This window comes from Phaenicophaeus curvirostris, chromosome 4 (genome assembly GCF_032191515.1).
Source record: "Phaenicophaeus curvirostris isolate KB17595 chromosome 4, BPBGC_Pcur_1.0, whole genome shotgun sequence".
Lineage (NCBI taxonomy): Eukaryota > Metazoa > Chordata > Aves > Cuculiformes > Cuculidae > Phaenicophaeus > Phaenicophaeus curvirostris.
The window spans coordinates 5,814,166-5,840,462 of record NC_091395.1 but is presented as its reverse complement, the minus strand read 5'-3'; the positions used below and the strand labels follow the sequence as shown (position 1 = coordinate 5,840,462).

General features: G+C 40.6%; 1 protein-coding gene across 2 annotated transcripts; it reads left to right on the top strand.

Annotated features, from left to right (window-relative positions):
* Positions 1–396: 396 nt before the first annotated feature.
* On the top strand, positions 397–19,081 carry QRFPR (pyroglutamylated RFamide peptide receptor). Of its 2 annotated transcripts, none has more exons than XM_069854844.1 (6): positions 397–740; positions 13,277–13,435; positions 14,028–14,089; positions 14,865–15,100; positions 16,567–16,664; positions 18,462–19,081. In XM_069854844.1, the coding sequence occupies exons 1-6, from the start codon at positions 401–403 to the stop codon at positions 18,863–18,865; spliced, it is 1,299 nt and encodes a 432-aa protein (XP_069710945.1). In that variant the 5' UTR covers positions 397–400; the 3' UTR covers positions 18,866–19,081. The 2 variants fall into 2 exon arrangements, with proteins under 2 accessions (XP_069710945.1, XP_069710946.1); XM_069854845.1 differs by having other exon boundaries at positions 16,620–16,664; positions 18,462–18,600.
* Positions 19,082–26,297: the final 7,216 nt, after the last annotated feature.

Below are 26,297 nucleotides of genomic sequence, written 5' to 3'. Positions count from 1 at the left end.
CAAGAGCGGTTATACTGCTGGGGAAGAGTCTGCCTGGGAAAGGGATCTTCAGTCTTGGCACCTCAGTGAGCCCAACAGCCAGAAGTTTTGAAATTTACTTTTCTTTTGGAGCTTCACTGTATCACCACACCAGAGCGGTTTTACTGCTGGTGACTGGCCGGGACAGGGTCCTTCGGGAGCCTGCTGGGGGCTCGGCGGGCTCAGCCCCCAGAAGCGGGGGCAGCGCCTCCCGCATGGAGCCGCTTTCCCAGCGCACCCGCTGGTTTCGGGCCGGGGCCGCCGAGGGGCTGGCCGGGCGCCGCCCCCGGGCTCCTCCCGCTCGAAGGCGGCGGCGCTGCGGCCGCTCGCGGGGCGGGGAGCCGGGAGCCCCCGCCGGGTCCCTGGTGGCTGTCCCCGCGCCATGCGATCCCTGAACATCACCCCGGAGCAGTTCGCGAGGCTCCTGCGGGACAACAACGTGACGAGGGAGCAGTTCATCGCCCTCTACGGGCTGCAGCCGCTCGTCTACATCCCGGAGCTGCCCGGGCGCGCCAAGGTGGCTTTCGTCCTGGTCTGCGTGCTCATCTTCGCCCTGGCGCTCTTCGGCAACTGCCTGGTGCTCTACGTGGTGACCCGCAGCAAAGCCATGAGGACCGTCACCAACATCTTCATCTGCTCCCTGGCGCTCAGCGACCTGCTCATCGCCTTCTTCTGCGTCCCCTTCACCATGCTGCAGAACATCTCCTCCAACTGGATGGGCGGTGGGTGCAGGGGCAGCCCGGGCTGGGACCGCGAGCCCATCCCTCTCCACCCGTGGGGAGCCCCCTCCTCCCTCCCCATCCCTCAGCCCGCGAGGGTCCCCCTCTCCCTCTGTCTCTCGGTCCGTGGGCATCCCCGCCTTCCCTCCCCGTCTGGGATCGCCGCCTTTCCCTCCTCATCCCTCTGCCCGTGCGGGACCCCCCTCCTCTCCCTCCTGCCCTGCTGTCCGTGAGGCTCCCCGTTTCTCCCTGTCCCTGTGTCCGTGGGGGACCCTCTCTCTTCCCCCATCCCTCTGTGTCCGTGGGGGACCCCCTGTCCCCTCCTGCTCTCCATGAGGGACTTTTTTTCCTTATCTCTCTGTCGGTGGGGAATCCCCTCTCCTTCCGTTCCTCGGCCCATGAGGGACCCCCTCTCCTCTTATCCTTCCGTCCGTGGGCCCCCCCACCCCTTCTCCCCCCTTCTCCCCCCTTCTCCCCCCTTCTCCCCCCTTCTCCCCCCTTCTCCCCCCTTCCCTCTGCCCGTGTCCTGTCCATGAAGGACTCCCTCTTCCCCTATTCCTCCATCTGTGGGGAACCCCCTGTCCCTTTATTCCTCTACCCGTGAGGGAGCCCCTCTTCTTTCATCCCTGTGTCCGTGGGGACCTCCCTCTCCCCCCTTTCCCTCTGCCTGTGGGGGACCCCCCTCTCCCTCCCGGCCTGCTGTCCGTGAGGGTCCTCATGTCTCCCTATCCCTCCCTATCTCCTCTCTCCCCATCCCTTTGTGCCTGTGGGGGAACTCCTGTTCCCTCTTGCCCCGCGCTGTCCATGAGGGACCCCCTCTTCCCCTATTCCTCTCCCCGTGAGCGATCCCCTCGCCCTTCCCACCCAGTGCTGTCTGTGGGGTCCTCCTTCTCCCCTATTCCTTCATCCATGATGGCCCCCCCTTTCCCCATCCCTCCCTCTGTCAGTGGGGAACCCCATCCCCTCACCGTCCGTGAGGGATCCCCTCTTTTCCTATCCCTCTCTCTGTGAGTCCCCTCTCCCCTTTCCTCTGTCTGTGGGGAACCCCCTCTCCCCACATCCTTCTGTCCATGAGGAACCCCCTTTCCCTCCTGCCCTGCCGTCTGTGGGGGGAGCCCCTCTCCCCCTGAGCCATCATGAGGTACCCTCTTTTCCCCGATCCCTTTGCCTATGGTGGACCCCCTCTTCTCCACTTCCTGCCTTCCATGAGGGGACTCCCTGCTCCCTCCTCTCATGGGCGACTCCCTGTTCCCTCCCCTCCTGCCCTCAGTGAGGGACCCCTGTCTCCTCTCCTGCCCCTTTATCTGTGGGAGATCCCTTTCTTCCCTCCCCACCCCATGTTGTCCCTGAGGCACCCTCCTCTTCCTCTATTCCCCTGTCCATAGGGGACCTCTTCCCCTATCTTGCCATCTGTGGAGGACTCCCTGTCCCCTCTCCCTCTGCGCTGTCCTTGGGGAACCCCTCTTCCCCCTCACCCCCCTTCTTTTATGGAGGACCTTCTTTTTACCCCCCCTCAGCCTTCTGTGGAGAACCCCTTCTCCTTCCCACTCGTCTTGAAGTGACCCTAAGAAGTGTAAGATGCACCCTGAGCCCTGGGGGGTCACCATTCTGCTGTGAGGGGGCTGGTGTCCCCTCCGAGGGCAGCGTTGTTTCCGCACGACCGTGCGGAGCGCTTAGTGTTTGCACTGCGCTTCAGCTCTTCAGAGAGAACTTGAAGCAACACTCTCCCTGGAGCCATGTTCAGGCATCCGTGATCCCCTCTCCTGGTTCTGAGATGCTGTATCTGGGTGTGTGCTTCAGGAACCCCCAAAAGTCAGAAAAAAAGACTGCTCCCTTAGGTTGCATTAAACTCAATTTACTCCGATGCTTGGGTTTGTTAAAAGTTGCAGTATCTTTATGAGAAACCCTGTGTTGTACGGTGCTGATGAGATATTCTTGTGGTAGTTTCTCCAGGTGATGAAATTTGTCTGGCAAATGAAATATCATTCAATCTTTATTCAACTTTATTTCCTCTGACAGCAGTCAGACCTCCTTAATCTTTTGTGAGGCAAAAAAATGGGTCCTTGGAGGAATAAGGGAGTGAGAGAACATGCAAAATTGTATTGCAGTATTTTTGTGATATATTTATACCAGTGCTTACATTAAGTGTTTAGAGGGGGACTATAAGAATAACGGACAAACTTTTTAGCAGAGCCTGTTGTGGTAGGAGAGGGGTGATGATTTTATACTAAAAGAGGGGAGATTCAGACTAGATATCAGGAAGAAATTTTTTATACTGAGAGTGGTGAAACACTGGCATAGGTTGCCCAGAGAGGTGCCTCATCCCTGGAAATATTGCAGGTCAGGTTGTATGGGTCTCTGAGCAACCTGATCTAGTTGAAGACTTCCCTGCTTATTGCGGGGCGGGGGATTGGACTGGATGACCTTTAAGGGCTTCGTCCAGCTCAAACCATTTTGTGGTTCTGTGATATCTTGGAAATTGTGTTTATTCCTGTTGATGGGAAGGACCTTTGGGCAAGACCTCTCTGGTGCCTAGAAAGAATTATTCTTTTAATTTTTATGGATCACAATTCCAAAGTAGTAAAGTTACAAAAAGGCAAAGGTGAAGTAACACTGTAAATGGTTCCTTTTATTGCTCTTAAATCAGTGTTTGACAATTCTAAGTGTAAAAATAAAAGGGATGGTTTAGCAGAAAGTAGCAGACAATATCATATACAACCACAAACTCAGGTATTTTTCGGAATATTTCACTATGATCAGAAAAGATGTCTGTAAAGTGACACATTTATGTTTCAGCTTCCAAGCATTCCTGTGCTTCTGGTTTTGGGAGACAGTGAAGTTTGCCTTTAGAACATGGAGATTTATTTCCAGTATGTTCTACAGACTGGAATGCAGGATGGGAATTGACAGGTAGGAGGAGATTTGAGAAACACACGGATACTGAACCTGGTGAGAAATGAGCTTTACTTTTGTCTGAAAAACAGAAATCATAGAATCATAGAATAGTTCGGGTTGGAAGGGACCTTAAAGATCATCTAGTTCCAAACCCCCTGCCATGGGCAGGGACACCTCCCACTAGATGATCTAGAAGTGATAAATACAAAACTCCAGGGACTACTGATAGTATGGACAATTCTTTTATTTTCTTACGGTCTGTCTTTGCAGGATGTAATAACTGTTTTAAGATAGTACAGGTGTTGAACCCCAAAACTAATAAGGATGTGTAAATAAAAATAACAGAATAAGTTGTTAATTATACTGCTGTGCCTTCCATTTGACTATAGTAGTTCCAGTTCTCCTTCTTTAAAGAAGAATACAGCGGGAAAGTTGCTGTTGGTATTAAGAGCTCTCACATAAAGAGGAGAGCATTGAGCTGAGTAGCTTTCCCTAAAGATGTGTGATTCTTCTCAATTGTAACAAAGACCCTGGTGTGATTGCTTGTCCACACATCTGATCCGAATCAGCTGAAAGTAGGGTGGGATGAAGCCTTCACCTGAGGTGAATTACAGCAGATACAGCACAGGTGTGTGGAGCAGTATGGGGGAGTGTCCGTATCAGTTTCCATTTACCTTCATTTACTGAGGATGCTTGACAAAAAAATCTAGTAGTGAGTGTAAAAGGCTGCAACAAATACCTTCATATATTGCATAGTTGGATATTTTTAAGTATATTGTTCTGTGGGTTTTACTGTACTTTTTGTGTACCCTCTTTGCCCTGCTAGAGTGTCTTCTGTACAAGTGGATCCATAGGTTGCATTGACTTTGATAGCAGCATCTATGTCCTGGTAAGATAATAGCTTTCACCAACACAATATTGGGAGGACATAATAAATAAAATAATTGATGGGTGCTATCCTTCACTGTTAGGGGCAAGGAATATGAAGTAAAATTCAGGAAAACAAATGAGATGTGAACTGATGGTATCCCAAGGGTATCTGATTCCTGAGGCTTACCGTGTGAAGCATGAATGGAGATTACAGCTGGAATGCAAATCAGACCCTGCCTGTCTGGGAGCAGTCTTTTCCTTGCTAGCTTTACTGGTTTAATTTCCCTTCTGCCTTTCATTTTGTAGTCTGGAAAAGCTTATTCTCATCCACTTTAATGCAACCTCTTAGAGTAGGGCAAATACCAACTCTGTTAAGGAAAAGGTGATTTGACTGTAATCTATCCCTGCCAGAAACAAAGTGGTGCATCCTGAGGCATTTGAAGGGAGAAATATCTTTGGTTTTCTGAACATTTGGTCACTTTGTATCTTGATGCACCTGCCTCACTAAAATAGGCATCCACACTAGGTGGTGTGAGCTGAGACGTGTATGTTTTGTATTTGTCTTTGATTTGGAACTGGTTCCTTATTTCCATGCGTGTATGTGCGTTTCCTCTTCTTTTCCTCTCCAGAAACCCTCAGCAGAATGAGAGAGGTGAGGGGAAAACTGCAAGTGCTCTAGACTTTACGAGCAGAACAAGCAGCCACAGTTTCAGAGTAGCTGTTATCTTTTAAGACATTATGGGATGCTGTCAGGAAGGACTAACTACTGGTTTGGTCCTTAAGTGAAGGGTGAAACTCTTCCAGTGTATGTAGTTTACCACAGAACTTCAAATAGCTGGTGATGTAAAGTAATTCAAATTGTGGGTGGCTTCTCTGTTAGATAGTGTTTGTCAGAGTTCTTTAGAAGCTGAAGGTTTCTCAGAGTCACTGCGTTACATTTTTCAGGATTTCTGGCAGAGATGGGAAAGACTGAAGCACTGGAATGACTGTTTCCACAGTATATTCATTAATACTTCTTAACTTTAGCTGCTGTTTAGCAACTACAGTTTCAAGAATTTGAATATGTGCCTCGCTTTGCCCAGTGATCACGCAGCATTACTGCAGACGTTCTAGTTCTACGTGGGCAGCAACTGGGAGCAGCACCATATTGACTAAAAATGGGTGAACCAGTCTCACTTTTAACTCTGATCTCTTAAGAATCTGTACAGCTGTGTGAGACTGTGATACTGACAGCATAGGATTTAATTTCTGGATTTATAATTTGCAACTAAAATGACTGTAATTTTGGGGGGAACATTTACAGAGAGATTAGCTTGCAGGATTTTTATTAATGTGGAAGATACTGTGGAAGAAAATGAAAATTGCGGCTTTGGCATAAAATATCACTGGGATCATATTTATCGGTGAGAAGATTGAATGGGAACTTGAGTGAGGGTTAGGTTAATGCATACAGCAAAGGCAGTCTGGCAGCAAACTGAGCAGTTGAGGATTTGCTCTTGTGATCCCGTGGACAGGAGGCAGTAGTAGTGTCATACTGATGGCAGCACTGTTGAATTGGGGCTTTTGTCTCTGGGCCAAATATTGCAAGAATCACTTTATTTTCTGACACTGCTTAATTAGCTGAGTAACAGCCTTACCCTTACAGAACTGCAACTGAAGATTTTCTTTTAATGTTGTGTAATATAATAGCCCTGGGAAAAGATAAGGGCAAAACATGAGGTTACGGTAGAGCTAGCACTATGCTGCATCTTTCGCGTGAATTTTGCATCTTATCAGAATTTGTATTCTCAAGACAGGTGTCAGAGGGTGGCTTTTCCTGTTACTTAAGAGAGCGGTGAGTCATCTGAGGCTCTGCTGAACACACAACAGTATTTGGGATGCACTCGCTTGTCTTGTTTGGCCTCCAGCTGCCACTCAGGAGAGAATGAGTCTTCTGTACATTGTTGCTATAGCTGGTGCTCCTTGACATGGCAGTTTCCCCTTCTGTAAAGGCTTGGTTGAAAACCGAGTGGCATCTTCTACCCAGTGGAGTATTTAGGGTGCTTTCTGTTCTTCACCAAATGTCTCATGCCAGGCAGTGTGTTCCCCTAAAACTTTCTTGTATGAGAATGCATCCCCCACCTTGTTAGGGGAGTAAACTGTGTTTTAGCAATGGAGATCACCAGGCCCTTTTGTGTCTGATATTCGTAAATACCTCCAAGTTCTTCAGTGAGACAGAAACTGCTTAACTCTTACTCATTTCTGGTATGTTCTTTGATACTGAAGAGTTTCCAAATACTCTGAACTGCTGACAAACCAGTAGGGTTAATACTAGGCAGTAAAGCTGGACATGAGATGTCCACTTATTTGAAACTCCCGTTTCTAAGCTTTTTTCCAACTTACCAATTTAAGTTGTCCGGAGTTGCTGTAAATCAGGTCAGGGAAACAAGCACACTTCATTTGTTCCCTGCAGTGTGAGAGGTTATGTCTCAGGATTGATCAGCCTCTTTTAAAAGCACAGTGATTTTGTAGTTCTATCTGTATTGGTGAAATCTTACCTTATCTTTTTTTCTCCACGCTCTGTGTATTTTGGGGTATTTGCTTATGAGCACAGGCAGGAGTAAAGTTCTGTATGAAGATGGTTTGAGAAAGGGTTATACAGTGAATGCCTCAGTAAAGGAAATAATAGGCATGCATTTTTCATATATATAATATATTGGCAGGGTATTTTGCTTAAAAGCAGCAAAACAGTGCTGACAAAAGGAAGCTTTTTCTACTCCCGTATTTGGCATAGGGAATTTCTTACTGCAAGTTGTATATATCATTAATTAGCCTAATATTTAACACAGTAAACACTGGTGTGAAGTGTTTGCTATTGCATTAATTGGGCAAAGAAATAAAGCAAGTTTTAGGATGTGGATAAATTGGTATGTTTCATGTGAGGTGGTTATTATGTTGTTTTTTCCTGGTAGGAATACTTGGTGTTCTCTGCCTTGCATGGAATGAATCAGGAATGTATTTTTCATGTCCTATTTTGCTCTGCTAGTGAGTCTCTCTCTCTGGAGATCTGGATCTTTAACCTGCATCCCTGCCAAAAAAACCTCCCTGTACTACTTTTTGTTTGTACCACAATTACAGACAGCAGTTCACTGCAGTGGTTTTGTGTTCTTGTACCAGTGCTTTGCTGCGCCGCTACCCTTTTGTCTTTGCCTGTTTGTATTTGGGTTTAGTCACCTATTGCTGCATTTTGAAATAAGCTCCTGAGCCAATTTTGCCTGAAGACAGTAGTGCTCAGTTCAGTGGCTTTGTGAACCCAAAGGCAGAGAAGCTGCATGTGAGCCTTGGAGGGAAAGGGGAGGGAGGGTGGACAACATAGAATACCTTGGCCAGCTTGCCCGAAGTGTGTGGTTCACAATTACAAATTGCAGGATAGAGGAGCGGTGTGGACTCCATCTTACATCTGTAAATAAAATATAGGCTATGTGAGGTCTGTGGTCCAGTTGCATGGGCTCATGCTGTAACATTTTATATTAGCTGCTGTATTTATCCATAAACAAGATGTAAATTGCCACAGGTCTGCTATAAAGTGCTACACTCACACCTTTTTCTGGGTAGACACATATAATGTTCTTTATTCTCTATCAATAATATGTGAGTGAGTCATTCTTTGTGGACTCTAAACCATGAAGGATGCAAATTGCCTGTATACACAGGAATCACTTTAAAACAATGCATAGACCCCTAAGGATATCATTGCTGTGATGATGACTGATTTATTTTCTGCTCTGCACTTAAAAAAATTTAAGAAAGCTTACCTTGCTTGCATCGAGTGAGCTGGAGAGAACTGGTTTACAAGCTGAGATAAGAGAATTGAATGCAAGGACTTAGACAAGAACATTGTAACAGAAGATGGAGCAATTTAACTTTTATCAGAGAGTGGTTTCAAGGACTTTGCCTTTTTTACCCTAATAAAAGAAAAACTGACCTTTTAAATGGGGTGATGAAATGGCTAAATCATAGTTACAGGGACAACATCTGATCATGAAGCCATGAAGAATTGTTTAAGGGAATGCCATTTATATTTGCAGCCTTCTGAATGTGTTGTCATTGGAGACAATAATCATTGCTTGAATAATCTATGCAGTTTTTAGTTGTGAATAAGGAATACTTTTGGGAACCTCTTGACTTCTTGAAAAAGAGAAGCAATTAGTTATTTTCATTCCCAATATTCACCTGCAAGTGATTTTCTTTCATAATTGGAAATGGTCATTATTAAATGTTGTAGTGCTGTATTCACTAACAATCTGTTGGAAGTGTTTGCTGAAAGCTTTACCTTGTAGAAAGTTAAACATTTTTATACATATTTAAGATATTTGGTACATTATTATTTAAAATACTTAAAGAAGTGTATAGTGAAGCCTGTAAGAAGAAATCTAGTTTGAGGCAGTTGAGAGTAATATATAGGGAAGCAGAGCAGTCTGTGTAGACTGACTTACCTTCTGAGAGTTGGATGACTAGGACTGTGGGCATAAAGATGTGTCAGGTAGGCTGTAGCTGCCAAATCCTGCTGGAACTATGTGCTGTGTGTAGATTTTTGCCTGCTTTTATTGCACCTTTCATCATTGAAAGAAGAGGCAAATGATGATTTTATTTTGGTTTAAATGATTTAAAGGCTGTAGGGGTTTAAGATAAGCAACTAGTAACAGTAGAACAAGGTGGTCAGCTTGGAAAAAAGTAAATGATTGAGCTCTTAAATAGAATCCTAGAATAACCAGGTTGGAAGAGACCCACCAGATCATTGAGTCCAACCATAGTACTTCCACTTGATACTGATTATGGTTTTAGTAATTAATGTGGCTAAGAAACTTTGGTTTATATAAATCCTAATATAGTTTCGAATCTGCACTTTATAGCTATTTTTCTAGAAAGGGGTTGCATTTTGCCAGTTAATGGTTAAAATGTGAGGATGTCTTAAATGTATGCACCTATTAAGTTTTTTCCCCTCAGGGAAACTTAATCAATTGTTATTTTCTAGTGTAGTTTATTCCAGGTTTGTAATTTGCTAACAACTGTTGGATGGAAGTTGCAGGGTAACTGAAGTGCAGGAGGGCAGCGTTATTTTCAGCAGTTACCTGTAGGCAGTCAATGTACTGTTCTAATTGATTGATCTGTCAGATTTATTGGAAGCAAGTAGATCTCATTCTTTCTTACTTCATTTTTCTTAATAGGTTTGAAGGTGAATGCATACTTCCCTGTTTCACGAATCTGTTTCTGGCTTTTGAAAGACAAATATCTCAAATTGCGACTCAGGCTACTTGCCTCTTCCGATCAGTTTATTACAATTTGGGGAGTTGTTTTCTTGACAGCAGCTGTAGGTTTACGTTGGTGATTGGTCTGTCTCAAGACAACCTTTAATGATTCTTTGTAAAAAAAAGAAGTCATTTATGAGCATTATTTCAGTGTGTTTAGAGCCAAGAAACACTTCACATTCCCTTCCTTCTTCTATTAAAATGAAGTGACTTCTTTCTTTGGGGAATGGTTCCTTTATGCAAATGCTAATTAGCGTAATGACTCCACTATAAACACTATAAAGATTGAGACAAATAATCTTGACTGGAGCTCACTGAAGTGGGTTTTTGTTCTTTACTTTTCTATGCTGCTCTTGCACTAGTTGTCAGCTTTAGATAGGATCTGAAATTATGTTTTGAAGAATATGCTGTTTAAAAAGAAATAAATAGCAAAGCCATTCAGGTGCCTTTATCATGAAGAGAAAAGCAAATCATTCTTATTTTCAGATTGTTTGAGAGATACAGAACTCCATTGTGTTCTTAATCCAATGTTGATTTATTACAGGTAAGTGTATCATGACAGGGATGTAGTATCTGATACAAATAACTAAAATTTCTTTCTAGTCACTAACATGACTGCTAGGTGACTTGTGTAATGCTAGCTGTTAAACCGTATTATCTCCACACCATGTTCTAATCAGCTACATATTTATCAGTTTGCTTAGAAAAAAAGGTATAAACGAGTATATAACTTAAAAATCTTCTGGTACTTTATGTTAAGTCTGAGCACAAACACTGGAAATGTAGCTGGCCATGTTTTTACTGTATTACAATGTTTCACACAGCTGTTTTTTTGCTGTCTCAGTCTTATTTTAATTTCTCTGTCTAAACTGTGATGTAGTAGCATAATTTGTTTGGGTTTTTTTCCCCTAAAAGTTAAATGTATCTTGCTCATAGTAAAAATCAGCTTGCTTTCTCAATTTTTGCAGAAGGGTCTTCTAACTAACAGGCACTTGAGAAACGGGTTGCATCTGTTTCTTCTTGCTGCAGGTGAAGCTTGTTTTACACAAACGGGTTAAATACTAAGTGAAATGTGCATGCATTATTGGATTAGGGGCTAAGCCTTAGTACATCTTTCCCTAATATACATGTTTGCAGGTGTTGTGTATTTTTTTTCTGGTTGTGAAAATCCTGATGGTGAACTCACTCTTTGAAAAGTAAATCACAAGCTGGAAATTCCACCAGGCTCCTGTAACTTCAGTGAAAGTTGTTGTTTCATTTTGTTGCTGAAGTAGAGTAATGGAGGGGTATTTCTTTGCTTCCTAAGAACACTCTGGAATGTTGAGACTTCTGTGAAGAAAAAGGGCATTACAGGAAAACTTCTATAATGGAGTATAGTTCAAGTGGACTTTATTTAACTATGACTTTTCTCAGACTGTAAGAAAAAGCGTATGGTAAAAGATTTTCTTGCCACAGCTCCAGCACTTGAACTAACTTAAACATTACTTCCATGTGCAAATTTTGCTTTTCTCTTCATGTTATTTGTGTCAGGAGTCACTTTTAACATAACGAAGAAAAAATTTGAATCCAATAGTGGAAACTCTCCTTTAGATTCAAAGGAGTAGGATTTGGATTTGCCTGAAGATCATTTTAGTTCTGCTTTACTCATGGCGGTAGGCTGATTTTCAGAAATGGCCAGAGATTGTATTCCTCTTCTTTGGCTGTATTCACCTTTTGCTGTATGCAAAGAAGGTATGATTTCAGCTTGCTTTTTGTTATCTTGATGGTTGAAGGAGTATAAATTTGACTGAGTGGGTCCGGTGCTTGCATGTGTAACACTGTACTGGGTATAGTGACAAACTGATGAGATGCTGAGGGAAGAAGATATTGGCTGTGTTTCATAAGCATTTTATACTTCGTGTTTGCTGAATCTAAGGAAGAAGTGGGGAGAACTGTATCAACTGCAAATTATGCAATAAAAGATGTTAAGATGTCTTGACTTGCTTTTTCTGACACCCTGGAAAAATGCATAGGAGAAACAGATGTGCACCCCCTGCATCATATTCCATGCAGTTTCTACCGATCGTGCTACGATTCCATCCACCTAGCTTGAAATAGGGCTGCATGGTGTATTTTTATTCTTTTTTAAAGCCCAGTCTGTGTGTACATACGTGGTTTTGCTGGTGTTTGATATGTGCTTGAAAGTACTTGACTTCTATCCTTTACCTCTTGCGCTCTCCTTCCCTTTCTGGAGACAGAGAAAAAATGATTTTTTGGGGCAGCTAGAATCTATGTGATGAGTAGCAAAGCAGTTCCTTCTTGTAAGCTGTACAGTGGCTTTTAGCCTGGCTGGGCAGACAGAAGTTTCCCTGGTCCTTGTTCCCTTAATGGAGTGCAGGACTAAATTTTGATAGTTCCCTCTTTGTTTTCTTTCTGTTGTCTCTGTTTTTATTAAGGTGTCTGCAGCATCTTAAAGCTCAACTTTCAATCAGATATTCCTTTGTCTGTTTTGAGTTTATAGAGTGTATCTTGGAAAGATGTAATAAATGGGCAAGTAAGGGAAGTAACCCCAGCTGTTGCTGAAATAAGTAGCTGTCACTTAACTGTAAGAATGTGAGGGAACTGTGAGAATGCAAACAAAATTATCTCAGGGTCAGAAATATGGTCAGAAAGTCAGTTTTTGGGAAAGGTTTTAATATAAGATTTTTGAAAGAATAGTTTATTCCACAGTTTCTGAGGTGCTGGGACTTGAGGATGAGGAATGGAGAATGACTAATATGTTAAGAATTGAAAATGAGGGAAGCTGTAGTAGAAATGAGATCTGAAAGTCTGTGTTCGCTGTGCCTAAGTACAGTGTGGATCCATACAATTGTGAAAATGCAGGCAGGAAATTGCATTTAATTTGGAAAGAGTCATTCACTTAATGTGTTAATCAGGAGAGAGCAAGACTTGGAGAGTGGTAAGATGATGAAGAGGTTGAATTTTTGCTGTTATGTTTTGCATCTTAGAGGACTCTATGTCTGTTATGTATCACTTGGCAGAATGATGCATTAGGTGTACGAATAGAATGGTATTTAAATGACCAGAAGGAATATATTTGCAACAGCAGAAAAAATAAACTTTTAAACAGGTAACACTAAAGCCTTCGTAACATCGGAGAGTAATCTGCCGAGATGAAAAAGATAATAAATATCCTTGTACCTCAGCACATTTTAAAATAGTTGGTGGGAGGCTTGGTTAAGAGTGAAACAGGAATAGGTCTCATGGTGATATAGAGCAAGCATGTCCTTAGCAGTCTTGTTTTGCAGATGCAGTGTGTATGATGGAAGAATGATTATTGGAAGGCACGTTTGATGAATGGCGTACATAGGGGACTTTCAGTTTAGCTGTTAAAATAAATCATTAGTCAGTTCATTACTGAAGTACTACTGTGCAAAAAGAAGTCTGGTATTAATAGCTTTGTGGTGAACTGCAATATTTGCATACCTTACTTTCTTATTATTACAGGTGCCTTCGCTTGCAAGATGGTACCGTTTGTTCAATCCACTGCTATTGTAACTGAGATTCTTACAATGACCTGCATTGCTGTGGAAAGACACCAGGGAATTGTGCATCCACTAAGAATGAAATGGCAATACACCAATAAAAGAGCTTTCACGATGCTTGGTAAGATTTTAGACATCTCCTGTAACTATATGTATGGAGAAATAATCTTCAATGTAGGTGGCCTGACTGAACAGAAGATGCTGATGTGACCAGTAATTCAGCCCTAGAGTTGATAAGAAGTCTGGTAAGTTTATAAAATAGGTCAAGGATAGTGCCTATATGTATTGCAATTACTGGCTGAAAACCTGAGAGTCTGTAGTCAAAGATGTACTTAAGCACTTAACCAAGACTCTGATAAATCTTTGGCAGCCTTTTCTTTTTCTTTTTTTTTTTTTTTTAGGAAAGGTGCAAAATGTACAAGCACTGCTAAAGCAATGTCACATCTGTGAATGCTTCTTCCATTCTAACACAAATGACAATTAAGTCACCTTTACACTTGAATACAAATAAATGAAGGTGGTTTGAGAGAAAAAACCTGATAACAAAAGAGCATACTGTTATTCACGTGAATGTTGACTGATCTATGCCTCATATAGAAAACTTGTTCTTTATTTAAGTTGTCTGCTTTGACTGACTTTTTAAAGATGAAGCTGTTAAGGTGTTAATACAAAAATCTTATTGTACAAAGTATTAAAAATGTATTTGTTTGCAGGCGTAGTCTGGTTGCTGGCAGTTATTGTTGGGTCACCTATGTGGCATGTGCAGCGGCTTGAGGTATGTTAGGTGACATGGGAATTTATGTTCTAAACTCAATCCTTGCTGGATCTTTTTGTACCATTAACAATGAAATTGAATAAACTCCCAAGAAATGAGAGTGGGATAAAAGGAGTTTTTTTTTCTCTGTGCCAGCATGAGAAAGTCTAAGGATTAGGACTTGCATGCACTCAAAGAAGGACTACCAGCAGGGACTAGTCATGTCTGCCTTCCCCAGTTATGTCAAAGAGCAGTAATTATATGTGTGACTTCCCCTGTGGCTTCGTTTTGATTTATATGTGCACTGGCACACAGCAGTGTAGTGCTTAGATTACTACTTCAGCATGACATAGTGTTCCCTGAGATTGGAAGAACTGTGCCTAGTTTAAAATGCAAGTAGTTGCCCCTTGTAGTTTTAAGGAGTTACTGTACTATTTTGGAGGAAGAAAACAGCTTGTCAGAATCTGCTGCTTGTGAATCTGAATGTTTACAGATTTTTTTTTTTTTTAAGTAACTAATATGTGAGATTTCTATACACTGGTTTCTATACATCCATCTATAGCAAAATAAGGTCTCTTTTGAGGGGTGCAACTCAGAGCACCTCCTGACCTCTCTCTGTCAACTCAAATTAACTCAACGCTCAATGTGGGAAAGTGCTTGGAAGAATTTTGTAATTTTGAAAAGGCTCTCTATTGAATTTCGTTGTTATATTAAGACAGGGAATATTTGAATGTGCTTGATTTTTACACTTGGGGTTAAACATTGTAGTGACTCATCTCTTTTACACTTGTTACAGGTTAACTATGACTTCCTATATGAAAAAGTGTATATTTGTTGCTTGGAAGAGTGGGCCAGTCCGATTTATCAGAAGATATATACGACCTTTATTCTTGTTATACTCTTCCTTCTTCCACTGGTGTTGATGCTTTTTTTGTACACTAAAATTTGCTATGAACTGTGGATTAAGAAACGAGTGGGTGATGCTTCAGTTCTTCAAACCATTCATGGGAGTGAAATGTCTAAAATATCAAGGTTTGTAAAATAAAATATCGTTGGAACTTCGGCTTCTAGAAAGCTTTTGTTTTCCCTTAGAGTTCTTGAAAACCAGGAGGGGTGGGCAGGACAGAAATTTCTGTTTTAACTCATCCCTTGGGAAGTCCACAAGCATAGACCACATTTTTAGGGCTGTCTAGTTATTTAGCACATAGGTACCCAATTTAAGGCAACTTAAACAGATTATTTTCTTCCAAGTATAGCGTAGCCAGACCTTGTAAGTTTAGCCCTTTCAAAAAACCCTCATATTATACATTATGAAATGCTTATTTTTAAAAGATGTAAGCTGTGAGTTAGAAGATGATTTGGGGGAAATGCTGCTACATTATTTCCGTATCTTCTATGAGAAGTCTTTATATAATTTTGAGACTCTTTATGATCCTATTATAAGTTAAATTTGCATATGGGAAAAAATCAGAATTATTTTAAAAACTATTTGGGTACAATTTAACTTGATGTAGCTTCCAAAATGTTTTGAGTGTTCTCAGATGTGTTTGTGTGAGACTATCCAGATGGTAATGATCAGTCTGGAAAATTATAAAAACCAGTAATTATCGACTTTGCTATTTAGCACTAAATATGGGCTACTCTTAATATAGCCTCATGGTTTTTGCTTTCTTTTGGCCAACTGATCGGTTGCCTGTTGTACTAGCAACCTCTAATAGTTCTGCTTGGTATCACCTGAAGTATCAACGCTAGGGAGAAAACTGGCAAGCAGCTTAAAGATAAATGATTCCTTAGTTGTTTGTCTAACAAAGTGTCTAAAGAAGCAGACCCTTATAAATCAGAACTGAAAGAGATTGCTATCAGTGAAAAGTGCTGCTTCTTTGGCTCATGTGAGAGGTCCATCTTAGGATCTATAAATGTAGTTGTATGAATTTGGGGATGATAATAAATTCACGTATACTTTGAGTCCATGAGATATTACAGTGTAGACGGGGAATGTGTTTTTTGCTTGTATTACAGCGCTTCATCTACCAGCAAAGTTTGAATGTTGCAGTTGTAGTTTCACCTATTCTGTCAAATTCTTTGTGTAATCAGGTGCTGCAGGTATGGTCAGTGCTCCCAGATCTACTGAAGGACTCTTGATTTTTGAGCTATTAATGGGGTTTCATGGGGGGGGTTGTTTCCCCATCTCTTACTATTGGAATTACATCTGCTTGAATAGAGGGAAAATGCCTTGCAAGATATGCTAATATCATTGCTTGCTGCAGAGTACATTGCTTTCCCAAAAGAGAGAAATAAAAGGTCTTAATTGATGTACTACACTTATGATGCCACATTTTTTTGTTTCAAAGGGGATTGTGTGCTTCTGACCATTCTTCCAGAGTTTCATTTGCATCTACAACCATCAGAACACATTTACAGTTCTCACTTGAAGAGACACATCTGCCTACCAGTCAGTTCTTAGTGATTCAGTATGGAATGTCTTGATGCAATTTCAGGAAGAAGAAGCGAGCAATTGTTATGATGGTGACAGTGGTGCTTCTCTTTGCGGTCTGTTGGGCCCCTTTCCATGTGATTCACATGATGATAGAATACAGTGAGTATCTGCCATGTGTTGTACAATTAAACCTTTCCTAGGACTTTTTTTTTGTAATGGTACTACGGGTTCTGAAAAGCTAGTGCTGCTGTAGCATTTTGCTATAGAATATCCTGCTAGCAAAGCTTGATGTTTTACTTATAAATCCCGGATCAATGTCATTTGATAGAGATACATAGCCAACAACAGGTGAATTACTCTGAAGTCTACAAGTGATAGACAGTTCTGCAATGCTCATGGAAAATGAGTACGTTTCAAAAACCCTCTTGTCAGATGTAGTGTGTGGGAGATGATAAACTTGTGTGTCAGCCAGATATTTTTATTCACATAGCAGGGAAGAAAAGATAATCTTTGTGTCTTGCTATAAACTCTACTAAACTTTGTTGTAGGGTGGTTGGGAGGAAACCCAAACTCTCCACCGACTCCTTTAGAATGTAAGCTCTTTAGAAAGGAGATTGTCATTGCTTCTCAGTTTGTACAGCATGTAGTCCAGTCCTGCTGGAGGTAGGAGGTTTGCTAAGCTTTAGAACATTCAAAAAAGCAAGACTTGACTGTTAGGATGGTGAGCATATCTTTATAGATTCGTGTTCTATTTCTGTCATGGTATCCATATTTGCTGAAAGATCAGAAGTACCTAGCTGGAAGGTAAAAGTTATTTCCAAGTATAAAATCTCTTTTGTTGTGAGTTAGTCCACTGAAGTTTGAGTTAAACTGCTATGAAATATTTGTCCCCTCCCCTGGTTTTAATGAGGTAGACATGTTGGAAGTATAAATACCAGACATCATAGAGGTAATACCCACTGAAGCTAGTCGAACTTATTCAGTGTTCTGGGCTGGATACTTGATTGGAAATGCCCTCAATGCGTATTGTCTTTGCTTTTTGCTATTTGCCGTCTTTTATGGGGCCTTGCACTGTTCACTTCCCATCTCCTGCATGGGTAGGCGGGATAGTGTGTGGGACTACGCAGCACAGTCTGTGTAGGAACAAGAGCTGCTGTACTTTATTTGCTAGAGGCAGCAGCTGTTTCTTTGTCTTCTGTCACAGGTAAGGTTGTAGCAGGAAAATTGGTAGACACATGAACAAAATGACATTTATGCCTTTGCTGAATCAGAAGTTTAGAGGTTGTAACTATTAAAATTGTCTTGTCCCATGAAGATTGCCCATAACACTCCATGAACTGCTTGCTCTCTTTTCATTGCTAATTTCAGGAATTATTTCAGGTGCTACTAGGCCTTTATTTTACTTGCCATGTAAACCTTTGTAGTGCTTATCTAAAGTTTGGTCACTGAGTATTTGAACTCAAGGAATTCAGTTCTTTGATCTCAACGAATAAAGAGTAGGAGATGTGACCAAGAAGCAGCGTTTTAACCTCTATGAGTTGGTCTGTGTCATCACGGAGAAAGAAGCCATGTATGATTAGTGAGAAGACAGGAACTAGTGTTAAAGTACTTATATATTTGGCATGAAGATGAAACACAGAGCCAGAATAACTTGAATAAACAAGGCCTGCATTTAGCAGATGGGAAGCTTTTTGTTGCTTAACCAGTGGGCAACTTTTTTGGCTCATAAATTGCCTCTTTGGAATGACTCCATCCTTTATTACATATACAGGGCTACGTGGTTGCCGTCAGTCTTTCCTTGCTTATGAAACCCTTCTGCTAATATTAAGAACCTCCAGTAAGGTCTCCTATTGATTTTAAACTAAAGCTTTTAATGCCAGACTGGATACATATAGGCTAAGTAGTAGGCATTTGTGCCATTCTGAGCTTAGAAGATATTTCTCTTTTCCTTTCCAGGTAATTTTGAAAAGGAGTATGATGATGTGACAGTCAAAATGATCTTTGCAATTGTCCAGATTATAGGATTCTTCAATTCTATTTGCAACCCCATTGTCTATGCTTTCATGAATGAAAACTTCAAGAAAAATTTTTTGTCTGCCATCTGCTTCTGCATTGTCAAAGAAAATGCATCCACAGCCAGGCAACTCGGGAAGTCGGGGATTACTATGAGGCGGCAAAAAGCAAGTGTTTCTCAAAGAGATCCTGTTGACTCAGATGAAGCCAGGAGGGAGGTATTCAGTGATGGCAACATTGAAGTCAAGTTCTGTGATCAGCCAGCTTCAAAAAGGAATCTGAAAAGACACCTTGCCTTATTCAGCTCTGAGCTTACTATGCATTCTGCATTAGGAGGTGGACAGTAGCATCACAAAGGTTTTGAGAATGGAAAAAGCATTTTCTTTATGTTGTGACTTCAAATAAGCCATTTAAAGTAGTTTTCTACTTTGCATGCTGAAATGAGGGGGAAAATATTTTATGGATTATATTATAACGTTGGGATAATGGTTGAGAAAATGTAATATATTTTATAAAGATGAAAGGTAAAACTTTCAGAAACAATATTAGTCTGTGATTTCCAGGCACAACGTTTTTCTTCCAAAACTGATTTAGGGCTTGTTTGCCCTCTGCTTTAGGTAAACCAAGGAACTATTGCTTGCTCTGTTTATTCTGTGTCTGGATGCTGGCACGCTGCTAGATCATATGCAGCTGAATGCCAGAAGACAAGAGCTATGCAGAGAGCACACACTTTTGGACAACTTGTAAACCTGACATGGATCTAACAGTGCAAGATCTGCTCTCTACAATTTTGACGATAGAGGAGCTTGAGGTGTGAGCTCAGGAAAAAAGACTGAGATAGATTTCTCTCTTGGAAAATAAGTACACGAAAGAGCCAGCGGGGATTAAATTCTGAAGTGATTAAGATTTAAACACTGCATGCACGTTCAGATTTTGTTAACAGGAAGCGTATTAGAAATTAGTAATGCATGCATAATTATTGTGCTGTTTCTACAGGTTAATTCTTAGGTACAAATTTAAATGCCAGTGTGCTGCCCTGTAAACTGCAGTGTTCTGCTGAAAAATGCAGAAGGTGAAAAAGTGCTGTACAAAAGTGTCCAGATGCTGGAGGTGTGGTCTGTAGAGTAAACACGTGACTTTTACTTACAGTCATGTTTGGGTATGTGATTTACAGATTGAAAGTGTGATGTTGCCATTTTCTGGAGAGATATAAAGCCAGGTCCAGAGCCTGTTGAGGCTGTACAGAAGACTTTCAATTGAATATCACGGTCTTTTAACCAGACAGTTCTCTGAAGGCATGCACTAATTTTTCTTTCTCTTTATCATCACTGGATTAATAACTAAGAACAGGGCCAGTGTTTTATTATTTACAGGCTTCACTGTAAATTAAGGAGTTGATATCCATATACGTTCTAAACGTTTTTGCTCTCAGAGGGTCTAACCCAAAAATTGTGAAAGGATGCTTACAGGTGTGGACTAGGGGAAGACTGATCTGGAGTGGTCCACAGTGATCTGATCCCATAAATGGGCTTTGAAATACATAACTTCCAATTCCAGCTGAGGTCGGTTTGGATCATTCCATAGCCTGTGAAATGTTGGTGCTCTCTTCTGTCATCCCTTACCTGAGGGACCTTGGTGCTTCCTTGGTGATGAATTTTAAGATTCTTTTCCATTGCTACTTTATGCTTCATTGTTGTGCTGGTTTTGTCTGGGATAGAGTTTATCTTTTTCATAGCAACTAGGATGGGGCTGTGTTTTGGATTTTGCTGGAAACAGCATTGATAACACAGGGATGTTTCTGTTGCTGCTGGGCAGTGCCTGCACAGGGTCAAGGTCTTTTCTGCTTCTCACCCCACCCCACTTACAAGGAGAATGCACAAAATATTGGGAGGGGACACAGCAGGAGAGCTGATCCCAGATGACCCAAGGGATATTCCCTGGCATGTGATATCACACTCGCCTTATAAAGCTGGGGGAAGAAGAAAGAAGGTGTGGAAATTCAGAGTAGCTTTGTCTTCCCAAGTAACAGTTACATGTGAGAGAGCCCTGCTTCCCTGGAGATGGTGAACACCTGGCTGCAATGAAAAGGAGTGAATTAATTCCTTGTTTTCCTTTGCTTGTGTGTGTGGCCTTTCCTTTACCTATTAAACTGTCTTTATCTCAACCTACAAATTTTCTCACTTGTACTTTTCCAGTTCTCTCAAATGGCTGTGGGGGGCCTAGTTGCTGGCTGGGGTTAAATCATGACAATTGTAAATGAAAACTTAGTCTAAATTATTCTTACACAAATTGGAAGGAATCTGATCCTTTGGTAATGTTTACAAGTTTCCATAGGATAAGGCATTCTGATGCTGGTTAGTGACATACTCTTTGTTTACATATATATTATTTATATTGTATATGTTACATTCCCATGCAATGACCTGACTTTTCCTGACAGCCAGGAATTAAGAGCTCTCCTATTTACGTAAGCATATATATTAGATAAAATAACAGTTTTGGAGAGCTGTGTGTGGGTAAAGCAACATAAATGAGGTCAGGTTCTGCTTTAGATAGTCAGCAGGCATGGCCTTTGAATAGCACTGTAATTTATGGCAGCAGTTTTTGCCTGCAATTACAACTGTGAATTCCTTTTTCCCTTCTGTCTTAGCTTGTCTTTTATCTTTCTAGAACGAGGGTCTTCTACTGATCTTTTCTGCCCTGGAGATTAGGGGCTAGCAGTGGGTTGTTATTACAATTTTCCTCAATTGGTGTAAGGTTTATCTGGCTGATGACGAGAACTATGTGTTATGACATATTGGTAACTGAGAAACAATTTATTTTAAGCTTTTTATTTGTTTGCACTGCTGATTTCAGTGACAATTTTTAACAGGTATATAACAAAAACTTTCAGCTATACTATGGTTTTGTTTCAGCCTATCTGTTTCTTCTGTTGTCTTGTAAAATGTTATGTCAACCAGTAACTATTGTAATATTGTATTAATTTTTTCATTAAGATTGCTTTTTGGCATTGTTGGTAGTATTCTGCTGTAAACTTCATTCCTTGAGTCTCTCTATCTTTAAAATTTATGTAAGTATGTATGTGCTTTTTAAGTGATTAAATTCCAGTGCTGTTACAGGTGCCAGCTGTTACTGGAATCCTCAGAGATGTAATTTAAAGGATTTTACAGAATAAGTCGAGAGAGGGGGGGAAAAAATCTTCAGGTCCCTTGGTAGGAGAGAAGTGGTAAATATTTTAGTACAGATAAATGTGGCTACTGTTAGATTAAATATAAACCAAACTACCAGAGACAGTTCTCATTCCATCCTTAACGGTAACTATATTATTTGTGCATTTTTGACACAATAATTTTCTCGAAGCTGTATAATCTTGTGCGAAGTCTTAGCTGCAGGGAATAGAAAACCTTTTATTGACTTAAGCAGAACCGAGATTTTGCTAATATTCTTTTTTAACCTTTAAAGTCAGAGCTTTAGCTTTGATTTAACTAACAAAACAAATTATGTTGAATTGAGTCAGTTGTCAATCCAGGCTAGTAACCTGTCTGTTGCAATGGTTCATATAATATGTTTCTGAGCGTGTGGCTGTAACAGAGTGCATCAAACAAGGAAAGGTAGCACTGCTGTGAAAAGAGCAGCCCAGCTGTCCTTCCAGCTTGCCTGCTTATTCCCACCTTATGTTTGCAGAATTGCATGGTGGATCTGATCAGAAAAATTTCTGGCTAATGATTTTATGGGAGAACAGAAAAGATAACCATGCCCATTGCCCTAAATTGAGAATAATTATCAAAATTGTTGTGTTCTTTGAGAAGAAGTGCTTCCTCAAAAAAAGTTTCTTTATAATATCTTAGTTATGTATCACTTATTTCTTTGATTTGATCAAATTTAAAAGAGACTTGGTTTATTTTCAGCTGTAAGCCTTAAAGTTACAGTGAGATGATGCGGGAAACTGGCATTTGGATGAAGAAAGGATCCTGGAAAGACACAATGAACTAAACAGAGCCTCTGGAAATATGAATGGACCAGGAAGAAGCATCAGATGTGTGGTCTTGCTTGACTGAAATCTGAGAGTTAAACAACGAAAAAAGTGAGTAAAAGGGAGTAAACCTCCTCAGTAACAGTAACAATTCCTCTGCTACAGAATTCCCATTCTTAGGAGTAGAGAGAAGATAACTATTAAGTGAGATCTTTTCCTGGCAGAATTCTGTAATTGTTTTTGAGGGTGGATTAGTTTCAGAGAGCATCAGATGGATTCATTTGTGGGTATGGTCTTAAGCCTTATAAGGTACTGGGCTGTAGTACTTTGTGATGAATAGATAGGGAACTGTGCATTTATTGAGGTGACTTGATGCTGTTATGGGCTGACATAATGGTATGCAGGCATTAAATAATCTGAAGATGATGAATAATTAAAGAGAGGATTTGCAGTTCCCTTGTAGCACTGTCATTGTTTTTGTAAGACATTAGTGGTATTGACTGGGGGGACCATTTAGGTGCAGAGCAGGAGGTGTCCGTTTGAAGTTTAGGCTTTGATTATTCCCTAAGCAAAGATAACAAATAGTACCAGAGAAGATGTCATGTCTCAATCTGACAGTGTGTGCTTAGAATATCCTTAGCCAAATTCTCAATAAAACCTGAACTTTAGAGATGATCAGTGAGCTGTTTAAGACCTTGGGTTATGGTTAGCATTTTGAGGAGTACTGCCTATTCTTCACAAAAAGAGTTTATGTGAAGATGAATGTAGATCGACTGTAAATCTGCAATTTTTTGGTTCTTGGGCAAGAAGAAAATGCCTGTCTCTTGCTGAAACCAGTTTGCTTTGGTTGACTACTTAAAGAGAAATGATCTGTTTGGAGGGAATAGTAAGGATTTAAAAAGGAGCATGCCCTAAATACAAGGGAGGTGTTGGAGGGAAAGGTGGAGAAATGCTTGAAGGCTGATGATACGAGCAAAGCAGAGATGGGCTGTTGAAAAGCACGTGTAAGTAGGTGGAAACACTTGCCCAGGGTTCAGGCATCCAAGGCTCGCTTATGAAGCACAGATGCAAGTCCTTTGCTTAGGTTTGCTGAGAAAGTTGTTGAGCTGAGAGTACATGTTGTAAAGCCACATCATAAAACAATTAAGATTTTTTTAATTGGTAGCTCATGAAGATGACAAAAGTTCAGATTGAGGCATGAGGAGAAAGATTTTATTGAGACCCTGTGCCAAGGAGTAATAGGGAGGCAGCCTTGCTCCGTGTGTCAATGTGACCGTGAAGCCAGCAGGGAAGTGTGATGTGCCTACATCAAGGGGTAAGTATATAATTTCTGAGCTTGGCAGTGTGCTAGTCCAGACTATATGCTGATTACGTGATTAGCTGATATTTAATGATGGCATATGCTGCTTGCAGAGTCTGTGAGTACGGCAGAAGCTATTAAAACAAATGATCCAGTAAAGGAGAAGGGACACCTGAGAGATGAGAGAAATACACGAAGAGTGCTGAACATGAGAATTGAACTATTTTATCCCAGAAATAAACCAGGAGTAAGTAGATGAAAGGATTTAGTAAAGCTGCTGACTTAGAGATGGGATAGGAAGATAATCATGGCGGGCTATGTTTTTATGTAGATTAAGGATAATATGAATGTTAATAAAGTTGGGAAAGTTTAGAAACTATTTACGCAGCAGTTTTGCGAATGGGACAGCATCTAAAAGCGCAGTGCAAAAGGCTGGGAAGAATGAAAGCTGCCCTTCTGGTGCTTCTCCAAGTGGAAGCGGTGGAGTGGAGCAGAAGCTCTGCCAGGGTGAGGAGAAGACAGAGCGTTCAGAGCACAGTCTAATTGTATTAAATTTACCTGGTCAGAACCAGAGCAGGTTTTCCTGAAACAGCCAAAAGAGGAGGATTAAAATAATTTCTCTCTGCATCCTGGCTTGGAGATTTTTTTAAGGTTTTCAAAGCAGGTTCTTTATGTTGTAGATGAATTCTGACTAACAACAGGATTCTAAAGCTTATACTTTTCTGAGAAACAAGTATTTTATGGAGAAGCGCAACAGATAATTAGACTGCATATATTTCTTCAGAAACACATAATTTTCTACTCCTGTGTATACTGAAAATCCTGCTTTGACACCTCAAAACTGGCTTCCAGCACTCTTGCTGGAAATTCAAGTGGTTGTCAACTTCCTCTGTTGAAGTGCTAGTGAAGCTGATTGATTATGAAGTTACTTTAAAAATCTCTGGTGGTTTAAGATGACAAAGAATTAATGCTGTTAATTTTTAGTTAATGATTTATTCCAAGCGTCTCTAGTTCCTCAAAACTGTCAAGATGTGAAGTCCTGCTTGAAATTTGTGCAGATTTTCTCTGATCCTGTAATAGATTCTGATTTCAATTACCACCTCCAATGCTGCTATTATGATGTGATACTATCTTTACCAGTTTCTGATTACTGCTGCTTACATGAGTCTTGTTTCGTGTGCTGGGATTTCTGGGTTTTGCTCTGTCTTGCCAGAAGTGGCAATTTTTGCCTTAATTAGCGTAAGTGGATGCAGTGATAGGAGCTTCCTCATCCAGATTTCATTTTATAGAGGCATGGATATGTCTGTTTTAAAAAATGATGCTTAAATATTTACGATGCACGCATTTTAAAAACCACACTGGAATAAATTAGTGTTTAAGGCACTCCTTGATCAGATGCAGCTGTAGGCAAACCTTGGTGTGTTTCCTCACATTGAGCAGAATTATTGGGCAAATAGTGCTCAATTTGGATACAGCAACAAGTCTGTTAATGTGTGAATATAAATGTGTACTTTAATGCTCTTTACAAAATGGAAATTCTGCTTTTCAGACTTCAGATTATTTTTTTCCTACATCTTAAACTTAAAGCTTTAATCACATTCAATTTCTTATTCAGACTATCTTCCTTTTAAATAATTTAAAACTTAAGGCAAGTTGTCCATAATTCTCTTGTTGTCTTGGAAGTACGTGAGCAGGATTTTGGCCTTTTTCAGTTTACTTGTAGCTAATTTGTAAACCCTTTTCATTTTCCCAAGTGAATTAGGTGTCCTTGCTACTTTGGTTTATGTCACTTTGATAAATATTCTGAAGTATGTACATATAACTTACAGGAGCAGACATAGTTTTCCAGAAGTATCATGTGTGCTGTTTTCATTTAGCTTTATGTTTCAACAGTTTGTTCTAACAGAAATTCTACAAGATTGAACTGTATTTTACAGCCCTGAAGAATGAAGTCTTGACTGAATAAATAAAGCAGAAGAGTATTGACTTATGCATCCATCCTACTGGAGGGGGAAAAGAGCTTGAATGGCTTTTTATTTAATGTGCAAGCCAGGTTAGGTTTTTTTTACAGGCAGATATTTGCTGATAAAGTTAGAATAGTAATAATTTATTTACAAATAGCAAATAGTTACAATACAACTATTGTAGGAAAATGAAATCTTACTTGTAAGAGAAAAAAGGTCAATAGATTTTTTTTTTTAACATAACTTTGTTTCTTAATTACCTTTTTAGGCTGTGCTCACTTGGAACTCTTCCTGATGGACTCCCTGCTGCTCTGAGTCCATGTAGCAAAGTTGATCTGGGTCATACTGCAGCAGAGCTCTTTTACTCGAGCATCAGCTCGATCTTCCAGGTGCTTATTAATGCTCTCTTCCTGGTAGCTTGCGTGTAGTGTATGTATTGTTATTTCTGAATATTTCTTCAGATATTTATATTTACATTCCATTTCTAATGCTATTTACTTTCATATTTCTATTTACGTGTTCTATTTCTTTGACTTTACATG